Source organism: Arabidopsis thaliana, chromosome 5, assembly GCF_000001735.4.
Source record: "Arabidopsis thaliana chromosome 5, partial sequence".
Lineage (NCBI taxonomy): Eukaryota > Viridiplantae > Streptophyta > Magnoliopsida > Brassicales > Brassicaceae > Arabidopsis > Arabidopsis thaliana.
Genome location: NC_003076.8, coordinates 7,724,555 through 7,749,027, shown reverse-complemented (window position 1 = coordinate 7,749,027; position 24,473 = coordinate 7,724,555). Strand labels below are relative to the sequence as shown.

The following is a 24,473-nucleotide window of genomic DNA, read 5'->3' as shown; positions in this document are numbered from 1 at the left end:
TAATGGGCCGAAAAGAGACCCGAACCAGGCCCAGATATCTCCTCCATAATTCTCTGATTCTGCTTCTTCTTCTTCTCTCTGGGACTCGTTCAGAATCTCGAATTGCTGCTGCTCCTCTCGGTCTCGGTGGTGAAGACAATGGGGTCAGACGAGGAAGATTTCGTGTTTCATGGAACGCCAATAGAGCGCGAAGAAGAAATCGCAAGCCGGAAGAAGAAAGCAGTCGCTGGGGCTTCTGGCAATCTTAGAACTCTCCCTGCTTGGAAGCAAGAGGTGAGTTTTTCTTTGATCTTCTAGTTCGTCTATTTAGTTGCAGATGATTAGATAATTTGAGCTTCGAGAGACTCGCTTTGGCCATGAACATGGGAGTTTTTTCGTTGTGCTTGTTTTCGTGATTCTAACGTATTGTAGAGAGCTTAATAGGTTTTATGTCGAGTAAGGTAAGGGATAACTTTGAGGCATTCCCGTTTCAGCTTAATCAGCTTGAAAATTTGTGAGTATCCCGGAATGAAATTAACCTTAAGCAAGAAAATCGAAGTGAATGTCTCTACTGGAGCTGATTTAATACTCAAAATCATGCTAGACAGTTAGATTCTGAGTTTTTGTTATTTGCTGTGTTTGTTTTTGCTTATTAATGTATCTATGGATAGTTATTAGATTGATTATCTGCATTTAGGTGTTTGCCTTGTAGGCATTTTGAAATATGTATTTATGTATGTGGCATCTTCCTTGGTCTCTAATTGCAAACTAATTGAAGCAATCTGTGATGAAAATTTGTGTCCTTACTAATGGATGCATGATATTGCAAGAATTCGTTGTCCAGCTTTCCACTATGAGTTTTTACTGGAAATAAAGTCTATCTGTATATAGTTGTACTATTATGTGGAAAGTTGCTAACATCTCGAGTTTTACCATACTCAGGTGACTGATGAAGAAGGCCGTAGAAGGTTCCATGGAGCATTTACTGGTGGATATTCTGCTGGGTATTACAATACAGTTGGATCAAAAGAGGGTAAAGTTTACATTACCTGATTTTCAAAGGCTTTTTTATCTGTGCTATGCTGTTTACAATCTAAATCGTACTTCAGGCTGGGCTCCACAGTCATTTACATCATCAAGGCAGAACAGAGCTGGAGCGAGAAAGCAAAGTATTTCAGACTTTCTAGATGAAGATGAAAAGGCGGTATGTTTCATCTTTTTCTCCTTGTTAGATCTGTTAAAGCTTTATTTCGAGTTATTTTAAGCTTGTCAAAGTTTGATTACCGCATATTGCATGATTCTTCTGTTACTTTTATCAATGGTAAAATGGAGTGTGGATTTGGGAATTATATTTTGCTCTGTGGAAGATGTGCACCATATTTAACGATGTTACACCATTCTAAATCCTTTTCCATTTTAGGATATGGAGGGCAAATCACTGTCTGCGAGCTCACAATTTGACACATTTGGGTTTACGGCAGCCGAACATTCCCGCAAGCATGCTGAGAAAGAACAGCATGAGAGGTCTGTGTACTTATCTGTAGTCTGTTTTTTATAAGAAGTTGCTATCTATATATTTGTAACATATTGTTTCTGTATCACAGGCCATCAGCCATTCCTGGCCCTGTTCCTGACGAACTTGTTGCTCCAGTTTCAGAGTCAATTGGTTAGTTTCAATAAGCCTCTTTAATATTTTGCAAAAGTTCCTTTTCTTTCGTTTTCTTTATTTTCGAATGCATCAAGTGGAGAAATCCTGATCTCACATTTATGCTTCTTTATATTTTTCAGGGGTCAAACTTTTGCTAAAGATGGGATGGCGGCGTGGTCATTCAATAAAGGAAGTGCGTGCCAGTTCAGGTTTGAACTTGTTTAACATGCACTAATCCATAATCTTCTTTTGTGCACCAAGAAAAGCCGTCAATACTTTTTCTATTTTGGAAATTCACAGCAAGCTCTTTATTTCGTCTCTCTCTCTCTCTCTTTTATACCTTGTTGGTGCAGATGCTCGTAGAGAAGCTAGAAAAGCATTCTTAGCCTTCTATACTGATGAGAATACAAAGGAAACGCCCGACTCGCTTGTTTCTGAGACTGAAGTGGAAACTTCTCTGGGTGAAGATATTAAAATTTCTGAAAGCACTCCTGTGAGTCAATTTTCCTGTTTCTCTTTTCAAACGAGCTATATGTTGTTGATTGTAATCGCTACTGGTGTGATACTTCTATTAGTCATACTTTTCTTGAACTTCTCTTCTACTTTTTATTAACGTCGGACTGTGAATACTGCTTCTAATCTGCTGCTGAGCTTCTTCAGATATTACCCTTAGTTACATTGATTTTGATGATATCCTTTGTTCCCCCTTTATCGATTGCAGGTATATGTTCTGAATCCAAAGCAAGATCTGCATGGATTAGGATATGATCCTTTTAAGCATGCTCCTGAATTTAGAGGTACCTAGTTTGGACTTTTTATGATGTTTCTGCTGACAGGGCATTCTTGGTCATTGACTTGCTTCACATTATTCTGATCTGTAGAAAAGAAAAGATCTCGCATGTCTGCCAATAAGGAGGTTGGTTTCAGAAAACCTTTATCAATGAAGGAAAGTCTTTTTGGACCCAAATGTAAGATTTTGACTCACCATTTTTTCTTTTCTTTCTTGTTAATTTTCTCTTCTTTGCTTAAAGATACTTACATGCATCTATAGCGTATCTCTATGCCAGCTTTTACTTGGCATTCTTGTTGCGTGAAAACTACTTATGGGTTTTGTTAGTTACTAACATGAGTTGAACAATCAGCAGGAAAGATTGCTCCGGGTTTTGGCATTGGAGCACTTGAGGAACTTGATGTTGAGGATGAAGATGTCTATGCTGGTAAGGACAGAAGTGCAATTTCACTAATCATGGTTTCTTTGTTCATATATGCATAAGTGTCTGTTCAGGTTGAACTATTATTTATTCTAAAGATTACAAACCATTGTCCCACAGTCGTTAATTTAAAGCTCCTGTATGTTGTAAAAGTAATTTGCTTTTGTAAAAGAATAATATTGGTTATAGGTGTAAATACTTTCTTGACAATTTGAAGTGCTAGTTTTGGATTTATCAACCTCCTGTTTCTCAGAATATGCTGCAATACCAAAGTGTTTTTCTTTTCTTTCAGGTTACGATTTTGATCAGACTTATGTCATAGAAGACGAACAGCCAGCAAGACAGAGCAATGACAATAGACTGAGGTTAACCTCAAAAGAGCATGACGTTCTGCCAGGTTTTGGAGCTGCTAAGAATTCTGACTACAGTATGGAGAGGTAATGTTTCAATGATTCACAAACATGAGGACATTGTTAAATCAATGTCATCACACAATTGCATGTCTAATAGAGCTCTTACTCTCAGAATTTTCTGATTATGGCTACTTACATTCAGATAGTCTAATTCATATCATTGTGTGTTTTGTATATTATATCAGATTTAATCCTCCGATAATCCCGAAGGATTTTGTGGCCCGGCATAAATTTTCTGGTCCTCTTGAGGCTGAAACTAAGCCAACTGTTTCTGCTCCTCCGGAAGTTCCTCCTCCTGCAGATAATAATCTGAAACTTCTGATCGAGGGGTTTGCAACTTTTGTTTCCCGTTGCGGGAAACTATACGAGGATCTTTCTAGAGAGAAGAACCAATCAAATCAGCTGTTTGATTTTCTTCGGGAAGGTAACGGTCATGACTACTACGCAAGAAGGCTGTGGGAGGAGCAGCAAAAGCGTAAAGATCAAAGTAAGCTGACATTAGATGTTAAGGTGTCTCCAACCGTACAGAAAATGACTGCAGAAACACGTGGCAGCTTATTAGGGGAAAAGCCATTGCAGAGAAGTTTGAAAGAAACCGATACTTCTGCTTCTTCTGGAGGCTCCTTCCAGTTCCCGACCAATCTCTCTGACACATTCACCAAATCAGCTTCATCTGTAAGTAAACAACTTCACACCTTACAAGACTTTAGCTTGATTACACTTGATAGATGAGTTTCAAGTGATATGCCTTTGTTTTCCTTGCACTGACATTCTTGACTTATCTTTCTCTCCCTGAAATAGCAAGAGGCAGCAGATGCTGTGAAGCCCTTCAAAGATGATCCAGCTAAACAAGAAAGATTTGAGCAGTTTCTCAAGGAGAAATACAAAGGAGGGTTACGTACAACAGACTCCAACAGAGTTAATAGCATGTCGGAATCAGCTCGGGCACAAGAGAGGCTGGACTTTGAGGCTGCAGCCGAGGCAATTGAGAAAGGGAAAGCTTACAAGGAGGTCAGACGGGCTACCGAACAGCCTCTCGATTTCCTTGCTGGAGGTCTTCAGTTTACTTCTGGGGGAACAGAGGTATGTCTACAGAATCTTCTTTGCAGTTATCAGTTCATTTTTGGGGTTCTATACTCATACGTAAAACTTTTGTTTACAGCAAATTAAAGACACTGGAGTGGTAGACATGAAATCGAGTAAGACGTATCCTAAAAGGGAAGAGTTCCAATGGCGTCCTTCACCTCTTTTGTGCAAACGTTTTGATCTCCCCGATCCATTCATGGGAAAGGTAAATAAGTGGTTCCTTGCTTCTCCGTCATGGAATGTCATTTAGAGCTTAAATTCATTGAACACTAGAAAATAGCTTGGTCTACTCATCAAACCGTTAACATTATACTGGAGAGCACTTGTTGGTGAAGTTTGTATAATCATGACTTTAATTACATCCAATGCAATTTTGCTCAGATGTGGTGGGATATGTTAACAATTGAATGATGTGCATGTTAAAGATTAAAAAAAACCCGGAGCCACTGCTTTCTACTTGATCTATTTTGTTTAGCTGTAAATTATACAATTTTCGGTGCCATGTTCTTGTTATGTGTAAAATTTAGTACTTGATTGATCAATACATTCCCTTCAATTTTACAGCTGCCACCTGCTCCGCGAGCGAGAAACAAAATGGATTCTCTCGTATTCTTGCCGGATACAGTGAAAGCTGCATCTGCACGTCAAGTATCTGAGTCGCAAGTACCTAAGAAAGAGACATCAATAGAAGAGCCTGAAGTTGAGGTAGAAGTGGAGAATGTGGAGAGACCTGTTGATCTTTACAAGGTAAAGCGAGTGTCTTTGTCTGAGAAAGTTTATGCTAACTCAATTTGATAGTTTCGATCTATTAATATTGGGTCATGTTCACTTGTAGGCTATCTTCTCTGATGATTCTGAAGATGATGAAGATCAACCAATGAATGGAAAGATACAAGAGGGTCAAGAAAAGAAGAATGAAGCGGCTGCAACCACATTAAACCGGCTTATAGCTGGCGATTTCCTAGAATCTTTAGGGAAAGAACTAGGGTTCGAGGTGCCAATGGAAGAAGAGATCAAGTCCAGAAGCAAACCCGAAGATTCTTCTGATAAAAGACTTGATCGACCCGGATTGAAAGAGAAAGTGGAGGAGAAGACAAGCAGCCTCACACTTGGGTCTGAAGAAGAAAAGAGTAGAAAAAAGAGAGAGAAATCGCCAGGAAAACGGAGTGGTGGCAACGATCTATCATCGAGTGAATCCTCAGGAGATGAACGGAGGAGAAAACGATATAATAAGAAGGATAGACATAGAAACGATTCAGAGAGCGATTCATCCAGCGACTACCACAGCAGGGATAAGCAAGGATCAAGATCTAGGAGCAAGCGGAGAGAATCTTCTAGAGAGAAGAGAAGTAGCCACAAGAAGCACTCAAAGCATCGCAGGACCAAGAAGTCTTCTTCTTCACGGTATAGCTCAGACGAAGAACAAAAAGAGTCAAGGCGGGAGAAGAAGAGGCGACGAGACTGAAACTTAATCAAAGCTGTTGACTGACTAAAACTGGAGAGAAATCAGAGCACTTGCATAGATTTTTGTGTGAACATTGAAATAACGTAGTTTTGGGGTATGCCATGAATGATGCTCTGCACTGTCTCGAGATGGTCAGGTTAGATAGCAAATGATGAGCTTGTTGTTGGGTTCATTGCTTCGTCTGAGGTAGAGAGATACTGTCATGTCCTTCATTTATATATTGGTAACAAATTAGATTATGCGTTTGAAATTTTTTCGATATAAGGGTTTCTACAAGAAATTCACAAATAAGAGTGTTATCTTAAAATCATTGATTAAATAGTACATAATTATGTTTAAAATTCCAAATATCTCAAAGCTAATAAACCAAATATCTAAACACTCTCAAATCCTACAAACTAAAGTGAACTTGCTACAACACTATGATTATTGCTTGAATCCAAAACGGCACGAGCGGTTTCCAAAACGTTTTGACCGCAAACGTAATGACTCCTACACACAGGCATATAAACTTCAGCACCACCGATCAACTCCGTCTCTTTCTCCTCCGTCTTCCTCATCGTAAACAAAGCTCTCTTCCCACAAACCTCACACCGTGACGTCAGCTTCGTAACCGTATCCGCAATCGGAATCAAATCAAGAACCGAACCAAACCTCCTCCTCATAAAATCACCATCCAATCCAGCAACAATTACAGTTTTACCCTCTTTATCAGCAGCTTCACGGCAAAACTCGTAAAGATCTCCGAAGAATTGAGCTTCGTCGATTCCAATCACATCTAATCGATTCTCGTAGTCGTCGAATCCGAATCTCTCTTTGAAGGACGAGAGATCGGGGAGTGACCAGCAAGGGTATTTCTCACCGTCGTGAGTAACTATTGATTCGGTGCAGTATCTTGTGTCTTTGTTGGATTTGATGATTGCGATTCTTTTACCGGTTTCTCTTTCGGCGAGTATACGGCGGAGAAGTGTTGTTGTTTTACCGGAGAACATTGGACCGACTACGACGTGGATTTCGCCGGGAGATGAGGAGGAGAGCGGCTGAGATGATGATGATGATGTTACCCTCGTCGCTTTCGTTTGTAGCTTTCTGGTGGAAATGGTGGAAGGAGGTGAATTTGTGGGGGTTATGTTGTTGATTGAGAAGGAGAAGCGAAGAGCGGTGGAGAAGAGAGAGGGTTTATGGAGATGAAGAGAGAAGGGAGCAAGAGATGGTGAGATTAATGTTCTCATCGAAACACCAAACATTTGATAATTACAGAGGAATGGAGGAGGAGGAAGAAGAAGAAGCCGCAAGGAATTAGGGTTTATTGGGAAAAGGGGTCTATTGGAACGACTCTTTGAATTTTTTTGTATTAATGGGTAGCTAGTTTTGGAGTGATTTTTGAACAGATTTCTTTACATATTATTTTAAAAATAAATATTTTGATTATCAATTCAAGCTAGTTTCATGACAAAGAAATAGTATTAGATCGAAATTTTTATTATAATTTTTTTTTTTATAGTGTTTCGATGAGAACATTAATCTCACTATCTTGAATGTGATGAGATTAAATCATTCAAGCTGTTTTTTTTGGTGCTTCAATGTGATGAGTAATCTTGTTATTATAATTTTTTTTTGATGTTTTGTTCGATGATTCTTATTTTTATTGTTATGAATACTTTTACCGTAATATTTAACTTATTTTTTTCTTTAGTGATGAAAATTGCACTAATATATAATTTACTGTTAAATCTTGTTTCTTCGTACTTTTTTTAGAAAATGACTCACATATCTGTTTATGTAATAATTTTTGTGGTATAGTCTTGTATAACTTTAACATTAATTCTAACTTCCATATAATAGAATGATTTTTAGAAGGAAAAAGATATATATGATTTATTGTTATTTATTTGACAAAAAGTCTTGTTTTTTTTTTTGTTTTTTTTTGTTTTTAGCTTATGGTTAAAGAGTTAGGTTTTGGTAAAGTCTATTGTTTATCTTTTGTAATGCGTAGGTAAATTTTGGTGATATTTGATAAATTTTAACAAAAAAAGTGAAAATTATAGAGTTGATAAATTTTGGTGATATTTGATAAATTTTAACAAAAAGAAGTGAAAATTATATAAAAATGAAAAGAAGTAGAAAAGAAGAGAAAAACTAGAGTGAGAATCATTAGACTGTCAATCATAGAGTTGGATTTTTTATTGACCAAAAAGTACAAAAGACGAGGATGAGAGAAAATTATGTAATGTACGGTAAAACGGTGAGTCATCAGATTCCTCTTTTTCAAATTTCATTGATTCCAATTGAAAAATCTCCTCTCCTTCCACTTATTTCTCACATGCATTCTCTCTATATATATGAGCAGCTCCTAGTTTTATAACTCTGCATCTATCCACCTCTCTCTGTAAATTTATCTAAATGTTTCTTTTAATCTTTTTGAGATTAATAATGATTTGTGTTTGTTCATCAACCGATTTTCTCAGATCTGTCAATTATTTTTGTTTATTTATTTATGATTTATGAATGAGGAAAGAGTGAAGTCGCTGGAGGCAGCGGTTCATCGATCAATTCCTGTGAATATTTATTTTTGTTTACAAAAGCAAGAATCGATCGATAAACCTCTGCATCCAGCGCTGCTTGCTCTTCATGACTTTTGTTTAATTGATATCTATTTGAGTATTGCTGAGAAGCAGGACAATGGATTCGATAAAGTCTTCTCAGCTGCTGAAACTAAATATTTAAAATTTATCCCAAATCTAATTCAAAGTATTCATCTTTTAGCTGTTGAGATAGTGAGGGAAAACAAAATTCTTGTATATGAAAAAAGGATAAAATGAAATTGTTTGTTTGTTATTGTTTTGGGTAACAGATCAATTATCATATGTGTTTTTGTTTGTAGTCATGTCTTCATAATTGACTCATATTCTTAAATCTTACAACTTCAGTTTTGTCTTAACTTTTTTTTTTTATTGATCTGTTTTTTAACAATGGTCCTGAATTCTGATGATGCAGTTTTACTTTTGGTTTACATGTATGTATCAAGGTTTGTGTTCCATATGGTCTTTCTTCATCTAGCATTTTTGTTTTTGTTTGTTGAGCCACTGAATCCAACTTGTACTTCTTCAGCTTTGCAGATTAGTAGATCGGTTTTTTTCCTGGCTATGTCTTTTGTCACTACAGACCCTCAACGCTAATTTTGTTCCTGAGCATGGCTATGTTGTTATGAGTTCCTGATATGAAATTTGCTGTGATCTCTTGGTTTCTTGATGCAATGTGTGCTTTTGCTTACTTCTCTGGCTCTTTTAAGTATTACCTACATAGACATTGCATAATTCTAAAACCTTTGCTTTTGCATTACTATGTTCATTCTTGGCAAGTGATAAGGAATCCACGTAGAATAGTATAATACAATCAAAAACTTTGATACATTGCGCAATGAGTGCGTGATGATAACCCTTTAATCAGGATCCAAGTGGTGATATTCACTGATTAATAACCTTCTAGAGAGCCATGCTATACTTCTTGTTCTTTTCGTATTACTATTTATGAAACTGGCTGTTCAAGAAGAATCAAATTCACTCCTTAAACTTTCTTGTTGTAAAAGACACTTTTGTTATAAGTCATTGGTCTTCCTGTGTCCTCTCTTTTTTTCCCTCACCTTTGGCAGCACAGAGAAAAGGTGAGGGAATCTTGTGAAGTGAAAGGATTCCTTAGCTCGTGGGTTTTAAAATTCCTTGGAGCAAAACTTCAAATGGTATCATGATTCCATTTTCAAATTAGGTAAGAAAAGGAGAATCTTGTTCTTTTTCAAGATCAAGACTTGTTATCTTTCTTATATTCCTCACACAAGAGGGGCTGTTAAAATATGAGAAAATACTGTTTCTCTACAATGTTCTTATATAGAATTTGTGATGATGGTAGCACTACTAATAATATGATACCACTCTCTAGGCTGATGCTTTAACAAACATGAACTTAATAGCATAGTTTAAATGGTGAGCTTGCTTGTTTTAAGGTCTAGTAATGGTACTACTATACATTTTGTGGAATTATATACTTGTAAATGCTATGGAACTAGTGATCATGTGTGTTTGCTCGTCTTCCTTCAATCATGGGAAAGTTAATAAAGTGAGTCTATAATTTTACTAGTAGACGGTTGACCAAGTGTAGGTAGTTTACTTCACTTGATCAGCATGCTCAAATCTGTTCAAATTTTTAGGAGAGTAAACAGGAACCACAAGAACGGAACCTAAACCAACATCAGTCCAATTTAAGATACTTGGTTTTGTACGGAATGAAGTTTAATAGCAGTTTTCGGTCTTGGTTCATACAAGATGATGTTTATTGGCTTTGATTGGTAACACAATTTGAGGCGCTTGGAGCGGAGGTTGAACCGCTTCTTTGATTACCAATCGAACTGATGGAACTCATTGTTAGAAGAGGCGGCTAAAACAGATAGCTACTTCGTGTACAACCATAAGCATGTTTCAATGTACAGTATTCATTTTTTGTTGCTCTTATTCTGTAGTACACCTCTGATATTACTGCTACAATGAAATTCTTGTACGACATATATCAAAGTATTGGATTGGCAACGAACGGCTAAGCTTTAACACAAAAATGCCACGTAGGATTAGTCTGACCAATAAGAATCCATCTTTCAAATCCCCTTCCTTCAATCTTAACCAGAAAACTCAATTTATTTATAATCTTTAGAAAAAGGTACTTGAAGAAACAGTTTGCAGACAACATTGAAGAGAAGCTCTAAAGATTCTTTGTCTCTTTCTCTGTCGCATTGATTTGTAAAAAAGTGTGGCAGAGAGAAACCATGGCTATGGCGGAAATGGCAACGAAGTCTTCACTATCTGCAAAACTCACTCTTCCTTCTTCTTCTACTAAGAAGACACTGAGTCTGAGACAAGTCTCTGTTTCACTTCCAACATCAACTTCAATCTCTCTGTTATCTCTCTTTGCATCTCCTCCTCATGAAGCTAAAGCTGCTGTTTCCATTCCCAAGGACCAAATCGTCTCCTCTCTCACTGAAGTATATATAATAATCTCACTTTACTTCTTGAAATGACCAAAATGTCTCCTTTTTGTTGATGAGTGTTCTTGTGTCTTAACAGGTGGAGAAAACAATCAACCAAGTTCAAGAAACTGGTTCTAGTGTATTTGATGCAACGCAGCGTGTGTTCCAAGTAGTAGGAGATGCTCTTAAACCAGCTTTGGACACTGCTTTACCCATTGCAAAGCAAGCTGGTGAAGAAGCTATGAAGCTTGCTTCTCCTGCTTTCTCTGAAGCTTCAAAGAAAGCTCAAGAAGCAATGCAGAGCTCTGGTTTTGATTCTGAGCCTGTCTTTAATGCTGCAAAGGTCAGATTTCTTACATTCAAATATGTATGAGAACATAACAATTTAGGTTTTGGGGTTTAGGGTTTGAAGTGGTTTGTCTGTGTTTTGGTTGGGATGTAGACAGTAACAGATGTAGCACAACAGACGTCAAAAGCGATAGAAGATGCTAAACCGATTGCTTCATCGACCATGGATACGATTTCTTCAGCTGACCCTAGTGTCATTGTTGTTGCTGCTGGTGCTGCGTTTCTTGCTTACCTTCTTCTCCCTCCTGTTTTCTCTGCCATCTCTTTTAACTTCCGTGGTTACAAAGGTACCTCAAGACTCCATATAGATCATCTTGAGAACATATATAAGTTTTTGATTTGGTTATTAGTGATCTATTTTGTATCTAGAGTCTAATTCACCATAGCAAAATGCTGACAATTACTCTGTGTTTCTGGTTTGTGTTTTTTTAATAAAGGTGATCTTACGCCGGCTCAAACGCTTGACCTTCTTTGCACCAAGAACTACTTGATGGTGGATATAAGATCAGAGAAAGACAAGGAGAAAGCCGGGATTCCACGGCTCCCTTCGAATGCTAAGAACCGCGTGATCTCCATTCCGTATGTGTCTATCTAACTTTGATAATTCTTTTCATTATTATTATACTCAAAACATTGAACCTGTTCTTGTGATTATCAGATTAGAAGAACTACCAAACAAAGTAAAAGGAATCGTGAGGAACTCTAAACGAGTTGAAGCAGAGATAGCAGCATTAAAGATTTCTTACCTCAAGAAAATCAACAAAGGCTCCAATATCATCATCTTGGACTCGTGAGTTTTGATTATTACTCTTTTACAAGACCTTTTTTGTGAATCTTGCTTAATCTTTATTGGTCTTTTTGGCTCGTAGGTACACGGATTCGGCTAAGATAGTGGCGAAAACGTTAAAGGTTCTCGGGTACAAGAATTGCTATATTGTGACAGATGGATTCTCTGGTGGCAGAGGATGGTTGCAGAGCCGTTTAGGCACTGATTCTTACAACTTCTCGTTTGCACAAGTCTTGTCTCCATCGCGGATTATCCCGGCAGCTTCGAGAAGCTTTGGCACTAGGTCCGGAACCAAGTTCCTTCCTAGCTCCGACTGAAAACAGAGGATATATATAGTTTTACAAGTGTTGTTTAGTATTCCTTTATTTCTCAACTTTGAGAGATCTTTTGATAAGATAAGATTTTCGAATTACTTACTTACTTGTCTTTTACATTGATGATCATATATGGAAAAGATTACATCAAACTGAAGTAGTAGCTAATCATCTAAAAGAAAAAATGTATGATCAAAAACCGGGATGAGTTTGGCCTATAGTGGTAGGAAAAAATTGGGATAAAGACTAAATTCATAATGAGTTATGGACAACTAATTGTAATATCACATAGATGCACAATCATTTTGGACCATCTGGTAGGTGTGTGTGTGTGGCCTAGCCTTATCACTTAGTGGGATTGCCAATAGCTTTTTGCCGAAAATCCATTTTACAAATGGTTGAAGATAATAAAAATTAGACAAGTTTTTTTTTTTGTGGAGTTTAGTTTAGTGCTTTCAATCATGTGAAAACCAAGATATAAATTTTGAAAACTATTATAAATATTGTGCAATAGTTGAAGTATATACAAACTATTTTTAATCAAAATGTTGTCTAATTAATATTAATTGTAACACCGGTCACTCCGAATTGTAACAAAATTGTCTATTTTGCTAACGGATTCTACACCAAATTAAATAAAATTTATATAGACTAACATATATTGCTCTACTGATCCATACAATCTAAATTGATAGTGTATATAGACTGAAATCAATAAATAAAAGACATAAACCAAATAAGATGATGATCAAAAGTCGAAAAGAGAAAGCAAAAAAAAAAGGTGTAAGAGATCAGTACCACTACATAATGTATATAGACTGAGACCAATTTCAAGATACATAAAATCATATAAAGTAACCAAATGTAAAGTGTTATCTTCTTTTCCTCAATATATCAATCAATCAACATTTTTTTTCTTTCACTTTCATTATGATTCCTAACATATAAATAACTAAACTTAGTTTGTCCCAAAAAAAAAAATACCCAACTAAACTTAAGGTAAAAAATTGGTCATAGTAACATATCGACAATGTATATAATATGGAGCCTAGATTCTGAAATGATTCATAGATTAAGAATACAAGTTCATATCTCATACAATGTATATAGACTGATATCAATAAAAAGATTCATATCATAATATAACATGAAGATAAAAAAAAAGTAACTCCTATCACCAAGAAGAAGAAGATAATCCAATCAGACGTGTAAAGAGCGAAAAAAAGCTATCAAATATCAGAATCAGATTGACACGTGGCGATCACGAGCTCTCTTTATATTACGTGGACAATTTTGCCACTCTTCTCTCTGCCACTCTCATCATTTTTTGAATCATTCATGATTTCTTAGCTCTCTCAAAAAAATGGCGTACAAATCCCTAAATTCAATCACCAAATCTGATATCGAAGCTCTAGGAATCTCCGGTGATGTCTCCGAGAAGCTTCTCAGAGATCTCGAAGACATTATTCACGGTTCATCCACGCCGCCGGAGACGTGGATTCAGATTTCTCGGCGGATCCTTCACCCTAATCTCCCTTTCTCTTTTCACCAGATGATGTATTACGGTTGCTACAAGGATTTCGGACCCGACCTACCCGCTTGGATACCCGACCCGTACGAATTGTTTGTTTACCATAAATTGATTTTTCTCCGTTTGTTTCAGATTCTTATGATTTTGGCTTTGTTGTATATTATAGGAAGGTTGCTTCTTTAACTAACGTAGGCAAGTTATTAGAAAAGCGAGGCAAAGAGTTTTTAGGTGGAAATTACAAGAATCCAGTTTCGAGTTTCTCCAGTTTTCAAGAGTTCTCTGTATCAAATCCTGAGGTAACTAACATTGGTGTTATTATTATTGTTATGCCTTAAGTTTTCGTGATTATGTGTTTTGTAATTCTATGGTGATTATCTTGATCAGGTGTATTGGAAAACTGTATTGGATGAGTTAAACATATTGTTCTCTGTACCTCCTAAGTGTATATTAGAGAAGGATACTTCTGGAGATAATCCTGGAGGTAAATGGCTTCCTGGAGCTTACTTGAATCCTGCAAGAAATTGTTTGACTAATGGTTTCAAGAGAAGATTGGATGATATTGTGATTCGATGGCGTGATGAAGGAAGCGATGATCTTCCTGTGAATACCATGACACTTTTGGAGTTAAGATCGCAGGTCTGGTATGAAATTCCCATCCTTGTGGCCTTTCTTTGGTGAATAACGCTTTAAAGTTGTTTCCTTTACTGACTATTGTTATCTATTGTGTAGGTTAGCTGCACATGCTCTTAGTGCTTTGGGTTTGGAGGAAGAGTCAGCAATCGCGGTTGATATGCCAATGAATGTTGAGTCTGTGATCATATACCTTGCTATTGTTTTAGCTGGCCACGTAGTTGTTTCAATAGCTGATAGTTTCTCTCCCCGTGAAATATCAACACGGCTTAAAATATCAAAAGCAAAAGCCATTTTTACTCAGGTAACTTTCTCATGATTCTTTGATGGATGGAACATGAAGGTGTAAGCTTTGCTGTTAAGTTATACTAGAGTGTGATGCGACGGTTTTAGTAAAGAGCTGATTGCTTTTTGCCTGTTGAATTTAGTTCAAGTTGTGGCCAAATTCTGAACGGTTGTTATGTGATCTCTGGATTTTAAAACATAGCCCTAGTTTAAAGCCTAGATGGAAAAAGCAATTTTGTTTGATTTATTGGAATGGTCACTCTATAAAAGCCAGCATATAACATGGCTTCTACTCATTTTCTTGAATTATTGTAATCGTCACTGTATAAAGCGACTTTTCTTGTTTGCAGGATGTGATTATTCGTGGTGATAAAAGTATTCCTCTCTATAGGTGAAGTTCTAGTAATCCGACAGGGCTGGTTTGATCTCAAGATGCAGGCTGTAACAATGGTCTCACATTATATGTTCCATTCTGCAGAAGAGTCGTTGATGCAGAAGCACCTCTGGCAATTGTTGTCCCAGCTAGAGGCTCTAGCTGCAGAATGAAGCTGCGCGAGAAGGATTTGTCTTGGAACAACTTTTTGGGAAACGCAAGAAATTTGAGGTACACCCAGTGAATTCAATACTGTTGTATCAAACAGAGTTATGAAATGTAATTACAACGATTTTGTTTGAGAAACACTTAGAGCTTGCTATTCCAAATTCCCGGAGAATGATATATGCTATACTTGTTTCTTCAGAGGCGTGGAATATGTTGCTGCAGAGAAACCAGCAGGAGCTTACACGAACATCCTTTTCTCATCAGGAACCACTGGTATTCCAATGAAAAGAAAAAGGCATCATGGTATGTAGATGAGGATGTCGTGTTGAATTACCAAGTTTTGGTTTTCTGGTGTAGGTGAGCCAAAGGCTATTCCATGGACGAACATTTCTCCTCTGAAATCTGCTGCTGATGCTTGGTGCCATTTGGATGTTCAGCGGGGGGATGTTGTTGCTTGGCCGACCAACCTTGGGTGGATGATGGGACCGTGGCTTGTTTATGCTTCCTTGATCAATGGGGCTTGCATGGGATTATACAATGGATCACCTCTTGGTCCTACCTTTGCCAAGTTTGTGCAGGTATGCCATTAAACTATGCATTCTCATCTCATGGTTTAAGCAGAGAGAAAAACCTTAAAAGAGACAAAAGCAAAACATATTTTGTGCAAATATTTGCACATATCAAAATAAAACATCAAAATGGGATCTATGATTGACTGGATTTCATTGCATGGTTGAGTCTGGGATTTGGGCAGCCTTTAATTTACCATATGTTTATATTCTGGGGTTAGGATGCCGAGGTATCAGTGCTAGGCGTGATACCAAGCATTGTCCGGACATGGCAAAACTCAAACTCCACTTCAGGCTATGATTGGTCACGGATCCGGTAATACCGAAAGTGCATCTTTAGAATGTTGTTAAGCCTGAATTTTGTTGTGGCGTGGACCTTATTAGATGTTTTGAGAAAAAGAAAGTTAATTAGTTTTAATGTATCATGCCACCACTTATTTTTTTCCAGAAATAAATCTATCTAAGTATTGTTGCTAGTTCTTTAAAAACTGTTCAACAAACATCTTATGTAGTTGTTGAAGTCAAGAAGATTTTTCTATGCAGTAGTAACATTGATGTTTTATATTTGATACTTTTTCAATAGTTGTTTTGGTTCCACTGGTGAAGCTTCAAACATAGACGAGTATCTATGGTTAATGGGCAGAGCACATTACAAACCCGTAATCGAGTATTGTGGCGGAACTGAGATTGGAGGCAGTTTTATCTCAGGTTCTTTGCTTCAACCTCAGTCGCTGGCTGCTTTTAGCACAGCTGCCATGGGTTGCAAGCTTTTCATTCTCGATGAAGATAGCAATCCTATTGTAAGAAACTTTATGGTCTCATAGATGATACAGTATTTCTTCTGAAAGATCTTACAGTATGAAGGTTGTGTGATATTTCCTTTCCTTCCTCGTTTTAGCCTCCATATGCTGCAGGAGTAGGCGAATTGGCTCTTTGTCCTCACATGTTTGGAGCTTCAAGCACTCTTCTGAACGGTAATCACTTCAAAGTTTACTTCCAAGGAATGCCCACCTTCCAAGGACAGGTAATCCAACCTTTGTCATATTTATACAGAGGTTTTCATCTGTTTTAAGTCTGTGCCTTGCCTGCTTTTCGATAGATCTTACGAAGACATGGGGATTTATTTGAACGGACTTCAAAAGGATACTACCGTGCTCATGGACGTGCTGATGACACAATGAATCTTGGTGGTATAAAGGTAGCCTTACTGTACATCTTCGTATATAGTATTGAAATGCACAAGCCTAACGCATTGTCATCATAATCATATTCTGTGTTGATTGTTATTGTGCAGGTCGGTTCTATTGAGATCGAACGAGTCTGTAATTCCGTTGATGACAGTGTTCTGGAGACAGCAGCCATTGGTGTTCCACCTCCTAGTGGGGGTCCTGAGCAGCTAGTAATCGCTGTTGTGTTCAAGAGCCCAGAATTTTCAAATCCCGACTTGAACCTGTTGAAGAAGTCCTTCAACTCCGAGATACAAAAGAAACTGAATCCTTTGTTCAAGGTTTATACCAAAAACAAAACACAAGAGAGTTGAAGTTGTTGTGTGGCTAATGTGAATGTTTTTTTTCATCTGGCAGGTATCATCTGTTGTGACTCTTCCTTCTCTACCGAGGACGGCCACAAATAAGGTTATGAGAAGAGTTCTAAGGCAACAGCTTACTCAGACTGGTCTAAACTCGAAGCTATGAGGCAATTTCTCTCTAATACCAAATGTTGGGTTTTGCCATTCACAGGAAACAATATTTGGTCTTTGTTGTAAGAATCCACATCCATGTCTGTATCAAGAAATGATTCTCAATTCACATAAATAAGAGTGGAGCTAGTGTACATACATCTAGTGAGATCCTTGTCCCTCAATTTGAATCTCAACTTTGGTTATGATTTTATTTCGTAACAAAAACCATATTAAATAAAACTTGCTATCCAAAACGCAACAGAAAACAAGAATTATCAAATTCGTTTATCACCTAATAGTAACAAGCTTTTGACCATGTAAAAAAAGAAAATTGATGATTGGGGTGACCAATTAAGAGGTGTACTATTTACTTATTTACGAATTAGGGGTGAAATTCGAATATTTTACTAGATACATGGACATAAACGCGAAAAGACGAAAGATGAGGGGGGAAGTAAATTATCTAATGTACGCCAGGCGGCGCAAGATAGAACGATTCGCTTATCTTTCCCTTATTTCTTTTCTCAGGGGATACAGAGAGAAGCCAAAGCTAATAGAAGCACGAACGGCGTCGGGTTAGTCCGACGGAGGAACCATGTCCTCGTCTCTTCTTCTCTCCGGTTCTACTGTATCTTCTTCGTTTATCGCTCCATCTAAGCCGTAATATTCTCTCTCTCTCTCTCCCTTCATCTTATTTTCAAATTACTCGTGGAATCGATTTTGGGACTTTCTTTGTCTTCCTTCTACTCGGAAGCGGAAAATTCGGATTTGTTAAAGTTTAGGGTTTGTTTATGTAAGTTCCAGAAATTGATTGAATTCGCAAGAGCTTTTGTTAATCGTGTTGTTGTTGTGTTCTGAATTTCAGTTCTCTCGTACGAAATTCCAGTAAGACATCACTGTTACCATTTCGTAATGTTTCGAGAAGCTTCAAAACCGTCAAGTGCACCGTTGATTCTTCATATGGAGGTATTTGTCACTTCTTCTCTCTCAATTTATAAAAACCCTTTTCTCAATTTGTTAGTTGCTATTAGGAATTGGTCGTTTCTTATCCAAAAATTTCAACTTGTGTGGAACAAATGGAGTATGTTAGGATTCTTTAACAACATTGACTTCTCAGTGAAGAATCATAAGCTGGCTTAGCGTTTCCACTTTGTGTGTTTCACTTATCTTTCTCAAGTTTTGAGCTTTTTTTGTTGTTGCTCATGTCTAGCTACTACTCTGAATGAGAAGTGATATTACATGTTTCTGTTTCACTCATAAACGAACGACTCTGTGTAGGCAATGTTCCCACGTTCCCTCGGACGAGAGTTTGGGACCCGTACAAACGTCTAGGAGTTAGTCCATATGCTTCCGAGGAAGAAATCTGGGCCTCTCGTAACTTTCTTTTACAGCAGTACGCTGGACATGAAAGAAGCGAAGAGTCTATAGAAGGAGCCTTTGAGAAGCTTCTCATGTCTAGTTTTATCAGAAGGAAGAAGACTAAAATCAATCTTAAATCAAAGTTGAAGAAGAAAGTTGAGGAATCTCCTCCGTGGCTCAAAGCTCTTCTCGATTTCGTTGAAATGCCTCCCATGGACACTATTTTCAGAAGACTTTTCCTCTTTGCCTTCATGGGTGGTTGGAGTATCATGAACTCTGCAGAAGGCGGTCCTGCGTTTCAGGTTTGTTACTTTATACAATGGCCCTTGAGTTTCTCTTCTGTCTCATGTATGGGTTCTGAAATCTTTTGTTGTACTTGTAGGTGGCGGTATCATTGGCTGCGTGCGTATATTTTCTGAATGAGAAGACAAAGAGCTTGGGGAGAGCTTGCTTAATCGGGTAAAATACTACTAGTCCTATCGAATTAGCTGAAACGAAACTTAAAAGGTCACTCGTTTTTTTCATGATTTGTTTGGCTCTTATGATTGCAGAATTGGAGCTTTAGTTGCCGGGTGGTTCTGCGGTTCGTTAATCATTCCCATGATTCCGACGTTTCTCATTCAGCCTACATGGACACTCGAGCTCCTAACATCACTGGTCGCTTATGTGTTTTTGTTTCTTTCTTGTACTTTCCTCAAGTAAGTTACGTTGTGGTTTTATCCAAACTCTTTTTGTTCTTTTCGCCCAGACATTTACAGAACCTTTCGGAAAAATTAGTGAAAGTTGTTAAGTGTTTGATTGGTTTCACAGTTTTCTTTTATGCGTTAATGTAAATGACTTCAACGTGTTTGGTTTGTTCATGAAAAACCAAAAAATGTGCTAAGGTGAATGGCTGTCACATTAACGCAATATAAGACCATGTACATAGCAGACTTTTTATGGGTATCAGAAGCCCAAAACATTAGAAACCCAAAACATTAAATTAATAAATAAAACAACTGATTTGGCCATTTGGGTATGAGCTCATTGTAGTGATACTTCCGATACCGGTCTCTAATGATGTGGCGGATTGTGATTAATAAGAAAATGTTTTTTTTGTGCGAAAAGAGAGCAAAAAAATATTATTTGCTCTTCTCTTCTCTTCTCAATGATACTTATACCGATCTTACCACTATAAACGATTTATTCTCGATACATAAAAAATCTCAACAAATAAATAAATATCAAAATTAATAGTAAAAAATTGTTAATGATACTCTATGAGTACCAACTATGTGCATGCTATAAAGGAACTCATTTCAGGTGAAAAAGCCAAATGATCTCCCTCGCAGTATCATGAATTGATACTCGTTTCCCGTGTCTTCCGAAAAACGTTGTAACGTGGTAGTAAAAATATCCTCACATTCACATACATGGATTTCTCGATGTTAAAAGAGAAACAATTTCTAAATTATATACATGTAAATAAATATCTTTTCTGGTTCGAATACATGAATTTGTATTTCAAACTGGTCAAAACAAGAATTTGCTTCCAAAATTATGTAATTTCGATCATCTATATAGGGTATGAGAAATCTTCCAAATCTCTTGCCTTAAACTTGCCGTTGCAAACTTGCAATATTGATGTATATATACACATGTTGAATCGAAATTATCATCACACTAAACAAAACAAGAAGATAAAGGAATCAAAATTATCATATTGGAGAAAATGATGTTGAGCAAAGTAGTTCTTCTTGCACTTCTGTTATCTCTTTCATGTAAGTACATCTGTCAACTTTAAATTACACCAAATTGTCATGTGCATTTTTGTATTTTATAACTTTAAAAACACCATGATTTTAGTATTACAATGTTATTAAAGACTTCTAGTCGATTTATATATACCCGTACACAATATTGATATTTGTTAGATTAAAAATGTCCTAGGTTTGTGGGTAGCTAAAGCATCGGAACAAAGAACGAGAGTTAGTGAAGTAGTGAGAGAGGCCGAAATACACGATGGAGGGCAATGCACCGACGACGACATTTGCAACAAGAATTGTCTGGATTGTATTGCTAGACAATGTATCTTCCAACAATGTGTTTGCTCTAAGCGTTTCTTCCCTCCTAATTCACAACCAAATTTACGTGTTAAAAAACATTAATGTAGCTCTCTTTTCTAATTATGTTATCCAAACGTGTGACGGGAACAATAAAACATGAATTATTCTTCGAACAATATTTTTTTGCATAATGTTTTGTCTATTTTGCAAATGTCATATATTTTGGAGGTTATATTCCATCAATACATTCACACATTAATATAACCAAACCCATGCATGCATTTGCAAACCAACAATCATGACCAGAGGACAACTTCACTAAAAGAAACATCAAACATCAACTAAATATTTCAAAAACAGAAAAATATATAAAGAATTAATTAATCATTTGGAAAACAAATGGAAAGAGTTGTTAGAAGAACCGGCGCTTCCATGGAACACGATTGTTCTTTCTCACGCAACAGCCACACGAGTAAAGAAAAACGACGAGAAGGATAAGAAGGAGATTGACGACAATAAGTATCCTCCATCTTTTTCTTATCCCTTTTAAAACTCCAATCTTACACGACTCGCACGCGTAACATAACTGTCTCTGCGTGTTACTCCATGCCTTACAATCCCCTATAATCGCCGTAGTCGCTGTGGCAGGAACTGTCCACCACGTGGCATTCTTTGATTCGAACCCACATTCTACGGGAGGTCGACAACAACCAAACTAAAAGAAAAGAAACATAAAACAAAAAACCACTTTTATTACTACATTGTTAGTGAAACAATCTGAATCCTATAGATGTATACTATAAACACATACCTGTACATTAGAGAGATGTTTGGAGTCAAAGTCAATGTCACGTGGACCAAACCTTTTACAAACCCTAGAATCAGACAAACATTTGGTGATCCCTTCCCAATTCTTCCCACGAAGGAAATGGTTCCCGATCCAGTTCTGATAATCTCCGGTCTTGACATTGCCTATTCCTCTACCGGATAACGCTTTTCCGGCGGTGGGATTCGTGACGAGGAAGATAAAGACAGAGAGGACAAGAAGCAGAAGAATGGAGAGGAAAAGGAAGAAGAGATAGAGTGTGATGATGATGTGGCTACCGTAGAGAGCAGCGATAAGGCCTAAGGACGAGATGAAGAAGAGGAGAGCCGCAGTTACAATGAGAGGGTTTTGAACGAAACGTTGACACTGTGATGGGCCTTGAACGTAGACGTAGACGGAAAAAGATAGAGCGGCGAGGCCGATCAATGCGAGAATTGCATTGGTTGTTATTACGGCGGCGTTGCTTAGCCGGAGCATTGTTTATCGGCGGTTATTTGGGAGGGGGAGAGGGAAGAGAAGTACAAAAGTGGGGTTGTGGAGAAAACCAACGTCGTAAGTGTGAGATATTAAATACAGGTCTATCATCTATGTGTGTATACGAGAAGGTTAAGAAAATATTGAACTTGTTTGACATAAAGAATTTATAAAATGTTTTTTAAATAATAGAATAATAAAATGTGAGTATTATATTTTTGAAAATTCACTGGTCGGCGACTTATGATATTTTTTTGGTTTTGTTTTCAACTAACGACGATAGTACATTTGATAGAATGACTTCAAAAATGTTTAATATTACAAGGTTTTTTTATTGCCAAAGCATTTAACAAAAAAGACTAGTTAAAGATAAAAATGTCTCACCATTTTAACCTTTTTTTTTTTTGTTAAAGGGTTTCTCACCATTTTAACTTATATATTAACAACCAAAAAATGTTTAACATAAATATGTATCTTATACATACTACATATATAATTACATATATATCAACATCATATCATTTCCACAACCGATTTGTTTTGGTAAGCATTTTTTAAAAAATCATTTCAATATAAGTATATATCGAAATGACAATTTAAGAAAAAATTTAATTATATAATCATCTTTCTTTTAAAAAATGTGGCTTTTATTTTATTATTTTTGATTATGTTTAAACTGTAAAGTAGATATTTGTCACACAAAAAAATACATTGAGGTCTTTCAAACCATTCTTATCTCGAAACACAAAAAGTTCTTTTAAAACGATTGAAACGTTCGTTATGTTGCTCGAACAAAAAAAACAATTGAAACGGAAAAAATGTGTGAAAAAACTGTAAAAAGTAGAAACGGTTATTGTGAGTAGTTTAGTTATCTTTCAACATGGCAATTGTTTTACCCCTGGCTTTGGCCATAAATTACGTGATTCCCACATCGGCTTCAGCACTACGTTTTAACGTGGTTTCCACTTAAAAACTAATAATGTTGATGATGTTATGGACGGTGTTTTAGGTAAGCCCTTTGACTTTGCCTCTATTGCTTCATCAATGTCTCTATTCATATATAATATTGGACAAATAATTTCCATATGACTATATGAGAATGAAATTTTTTGTTTTATATGATTTTTTTGAAGTGGAGAATGCGAGAGCCAAGTCAAGTCAGCATAACACATCCTTTAACGACTTTGGAGTGATCATTTTCACCTGCGTCTTAAATCTTCTTGGAGACAGTGAACAATACACAATTTGATATGATTGATTTAACCATTTAGATTCTTAGGAGAAGAAGAATCACACAACGACAGTTGATGGTAAACTACTTTGTGAACAGATCGAATTTGATCTTTAATACTTGTTTAATTTAGATACTTATATATATATATATATATATATATGTTTCTTTGATAATATTTTTATTGTCTAACGCTTCCATCTTATGATTTTTTTTTTTTGTTAGTGTAGCTTTAGTTTTTCCATTTTGCATTTAAAACCCCACAAACTCATATTGTGCATAAAGACCGGCATCCTCTATAATACGAATACACTTATAATTCTAAACTCGGCTAGATTCATTTAGAAATGCCCGAACCACCATCTCTGTGGATCCCACATCCATTTTCAAAGTCCTTTACTGGTATATATATATATATATTTTTTTTTTTCTTGTTGGCTAGTGATGTATATCTTTAACCTTTGAAAATCTAGAGTAGATTAATAACTTAAGCTTTCTAGGATTAGTTGTCGACAAAATAATGTTGATTCTTTACTGTTTTGAAAGTAAAATACTCATATAAATCTTATTCAGTATGTCTGAAATACTCTCTTTTTAGTGATAACCAAGAGTTATTAATTGGTATGCTCTAAGAAATCTTAGGATGAAAAAAAAAATAGTCTATCTTTAATTTAATATTTTTTAGTTTTCTAGATTGATAATTAATATTTAATTCTTTTTTGATTCTTTTGCAAAATATAAGTGAAAAAATAATGTGGACATATAATGGATATCTCTTTATTTTATTTACTTCTTCTTCCATACATCATCTTTTACTAGTAGTTAATATTAAATGATTATAGTTATAAATTTAATGCAAATACAATATTAGGACATATAAATCATGTGGTATGCACCACCAGGTAGGTGTTACTAAACATATCACATACACTGATACACAGACTTGTATATTATAATGAGGTGTTCTAGTAATTAGTTCTTGCTAAAGAACGTTTTTATGTCGACACGTTCTTATCTTATCTTTCGCTTTAGAACA

At 36.5% G+C, this 24,473-nt stretch overlaps 7 protein-coding genes and 2 non-coding genes across 13 annotated transcripts; 7 read left to right on the top strand and 2 right to left on the bottom strand.

Moving 5' to 3' along the window:
- Positions 1-7: 7 nt before the first annotated feature.
- TGH (SWAP (Suppressor-of-White-APricot)/surp domain-containing protein) lies at positions 8-6,088 on the top strand. 2 transcript variants are annotated; one of them, NM_122214.4, is made up of 16 exons: positions 8-273; positions 922-1,012; positions 1,089-1,183; positions 1,400-1,503; positions 1,584-1,645; positions 1,768-1,836; positions 1,981-2,120; positions 2,349-2,424; positions 2,509-2,595; positions 2,770-2,844; positions 3,131-3,275; positions 3,437-3,926; positions 4,053-4,334; positions 4,414-4,542; positions 4,902-5,084; positions 5,173-6,088. In NM_122214.4, the coding sequence occupies exons 1-16, from the start codon at positions 139-141 to the stop codon at positions 5,800-5,802; spliced, it is 2,793 nt and encodes a 930-aa protein (NP_197699.2). In that variant the 5' UTR covers positions 8-138; the 3' UTR covers positions 5,803-6,088. The 2 variants fall into 2 exon arrangements, with proteins under 2 accessions (NP_197699.2, NP_001031926.1); NM_001036849.2 differs by lacking the exon at positions 2,509-2,595 and having other exon boundaries at positions 95-273; positions 2,773-2,844.
- Positions 6,050-7,236, bottom strand: TK1b (Thymidine kinase). The gene has a single exon (NM_122213.4): positions 6,050-7,130. The coding sequence runs from the start codon at positions 7,047-7,049 to the stop codon at positions 6,201-6,203; it is 849 nt and encodes a 282-aa protein (NP_568426.1). The 5' UTR covers positions 7,050-7,130; the 3' UTR covers positions 6,050-6,200.
- Positions 7,237-8,319: 1,083 nt separating this feature from the next.
- Positions 8,320-8,430, top strand: MIR162b. Its single transcript, NR_143290.1, has one exon. It is a non-coding gene; the product is annotated as a microRNA ath-MIR162b precursor (primary transcript).
- A 1,202-nt stretch (positions 8,431-9,632) lies between these two features.
- On the top strand, positions 9,633-10,227 carry AT5G00450. The gene has a single exon (NR_144151.1). It is a non-coding gene; the product is annotated as an uncharacterized misc_RNA (transcript).
- Positions 10,228-10,492: 265 nt separating this feature from the next.
- Positions 10,493-12,510, top strand: CaS (calcium sensing receptor). 2 transcript variants are annotated; one of them, NM_122212.5, is made up of 6 exons: positions 10,493-10,831; positions 10,914-11,159; positions 11,259-11,451; positions 11,602-11,743; positions 11,823-11,954; positions 12,034-12,510. In NM_122212.5, exons 1-6 carry the CDS (start codon positions 10,616-10,618, stop codon positions 12,266-12,268), a joined length of 1,164 nt encoding a protein of 387 aa, NP_197697.1. In that variant the 5' UTR covers positions 10,493-10,615; the 3' UTR covers positions 12,269-12,510. The 2 variants fall into 2 exon arrangements, with proteins under 2 accessions (NP_197697.1, NP_001331124.1); NM_001343788.1 differs by having other exon boundaries at positions 11,823-12,510.
- Positions 12,511-13,461: 951 nt separating this feature from the next.
- On the top strand, positions 13,462-17,807 carry AAE17 (acyl-activating enzyme 17). Of its 2 annotated transcripts, NM_122211.3 has the most exons (14): positions 13,462-13,879; positions 13,963-14,092; positions 14,181-14,437; positions 14,526-14,730; positions 15,062-15,102; positions 15,190-15,315; positions 15,452-15,525; positions 15,610-15,830; positions 16,043-16,137; positions 16,405-16,621; positions 16,720-16,845; positions 16,921-17,019; positions 17,116-17,328; positions 17,405-17,807. In NM_122211.3, exons 1-14 carry the CDS (start codon positions 13,629-13,631, stop codon positions 17,513-17,515), a joined length of 2,166 nt encoding a protein of 721 aa, NP_197696.2. In that variant the 5' UTR covers positions 13,462-13,628; the 3' UTR covers positions 17,516-17,807. The 2 variants fall into 2 exon arrangements, with proteins under 2 accessions (NP_197696.2, NP_001332667.1); NM_001343787.1 differs by having other exon boundaries at positions 16,720-17,019.
- Positions 17,808-17,827: 20 nt separating this feature from the next.
- On the top strand, positions 17,828-19,857 carry CDF1 (cell growth defect factor-like protein (DUF3353)). 2 transcript variants are annotated; one of them, NM_001343786.1, is made up of 6 exons: positions 17,828-17,860; positions 18,031-18,162; positions 18,368-18,468; positions 18,781-19,163; positions 19,244-19,320; positions 19,413-19,711. In NM_001343786.1, the coding sequence occupies exons 2-6, from the start codon at positions 18,098-18,100 to the stop codon at positions 19,561-19,563; spliced, it is 777 nt and encodes a 258-aa protein (NP_001331796.1). In that variant the 5' UTR covers positions 17,828-17,860; positions 18,031-18,097; the 3' UTR covers positions 19,564-19,711. The 2 variants fall into 2 exon arrangements, with proteins under 2 accessions (NP_001331796.1, NP_197695.1); NM_122210.5 differs by lacking the exon at positions 17,828-17,860 and having other exon boundaries at positions 17,973-18,162; positions 19,413-19,857.
- A 686-nt stretch (positions 19,858-20,543) lies between these two features.
- On the top strand, positions 20,544-21,073 carry AT5G23035 (Putative membrane lipoprotein). Its single transcript, NM_001036848.2, has 2 exons — positions 20,544-20,621; positions 20,791-21,073. Exons 1-2 carry the CDS (start codon positions 20,573-20,575, stop codon positions 21,006-21,008), a joined length of 267 nt encoding a protein of 88 aa, NP_001031925.1. The 5' UTR covers positions 20,544-20,572; the 3' UTR covers positions 21,009-21,073.
- TET12 (tetraspanin12) lies at positions 20,659-22,326 on the bottom strand. The gene is made up of 2 exons (NM_122209.4): positions 21,718-22,326; positions 20,659-21,621 (listed from the first exon to the last, which is right to left on the bottom strand). The coding sequence occupies exons 1-2, from the start codon at positions 22,207-22,209 to the stop codon at positions 21,319-21,321; spliced, it is 795 nt and encodes a 264-aa protein (NP_197694.1). The 5' UTR covers positions 22,210-22,326; the 3' UTR covers positions 20,659-21,318.
- Positions 22,327-24,473: the final 2,147 nt, after the last annotated feature.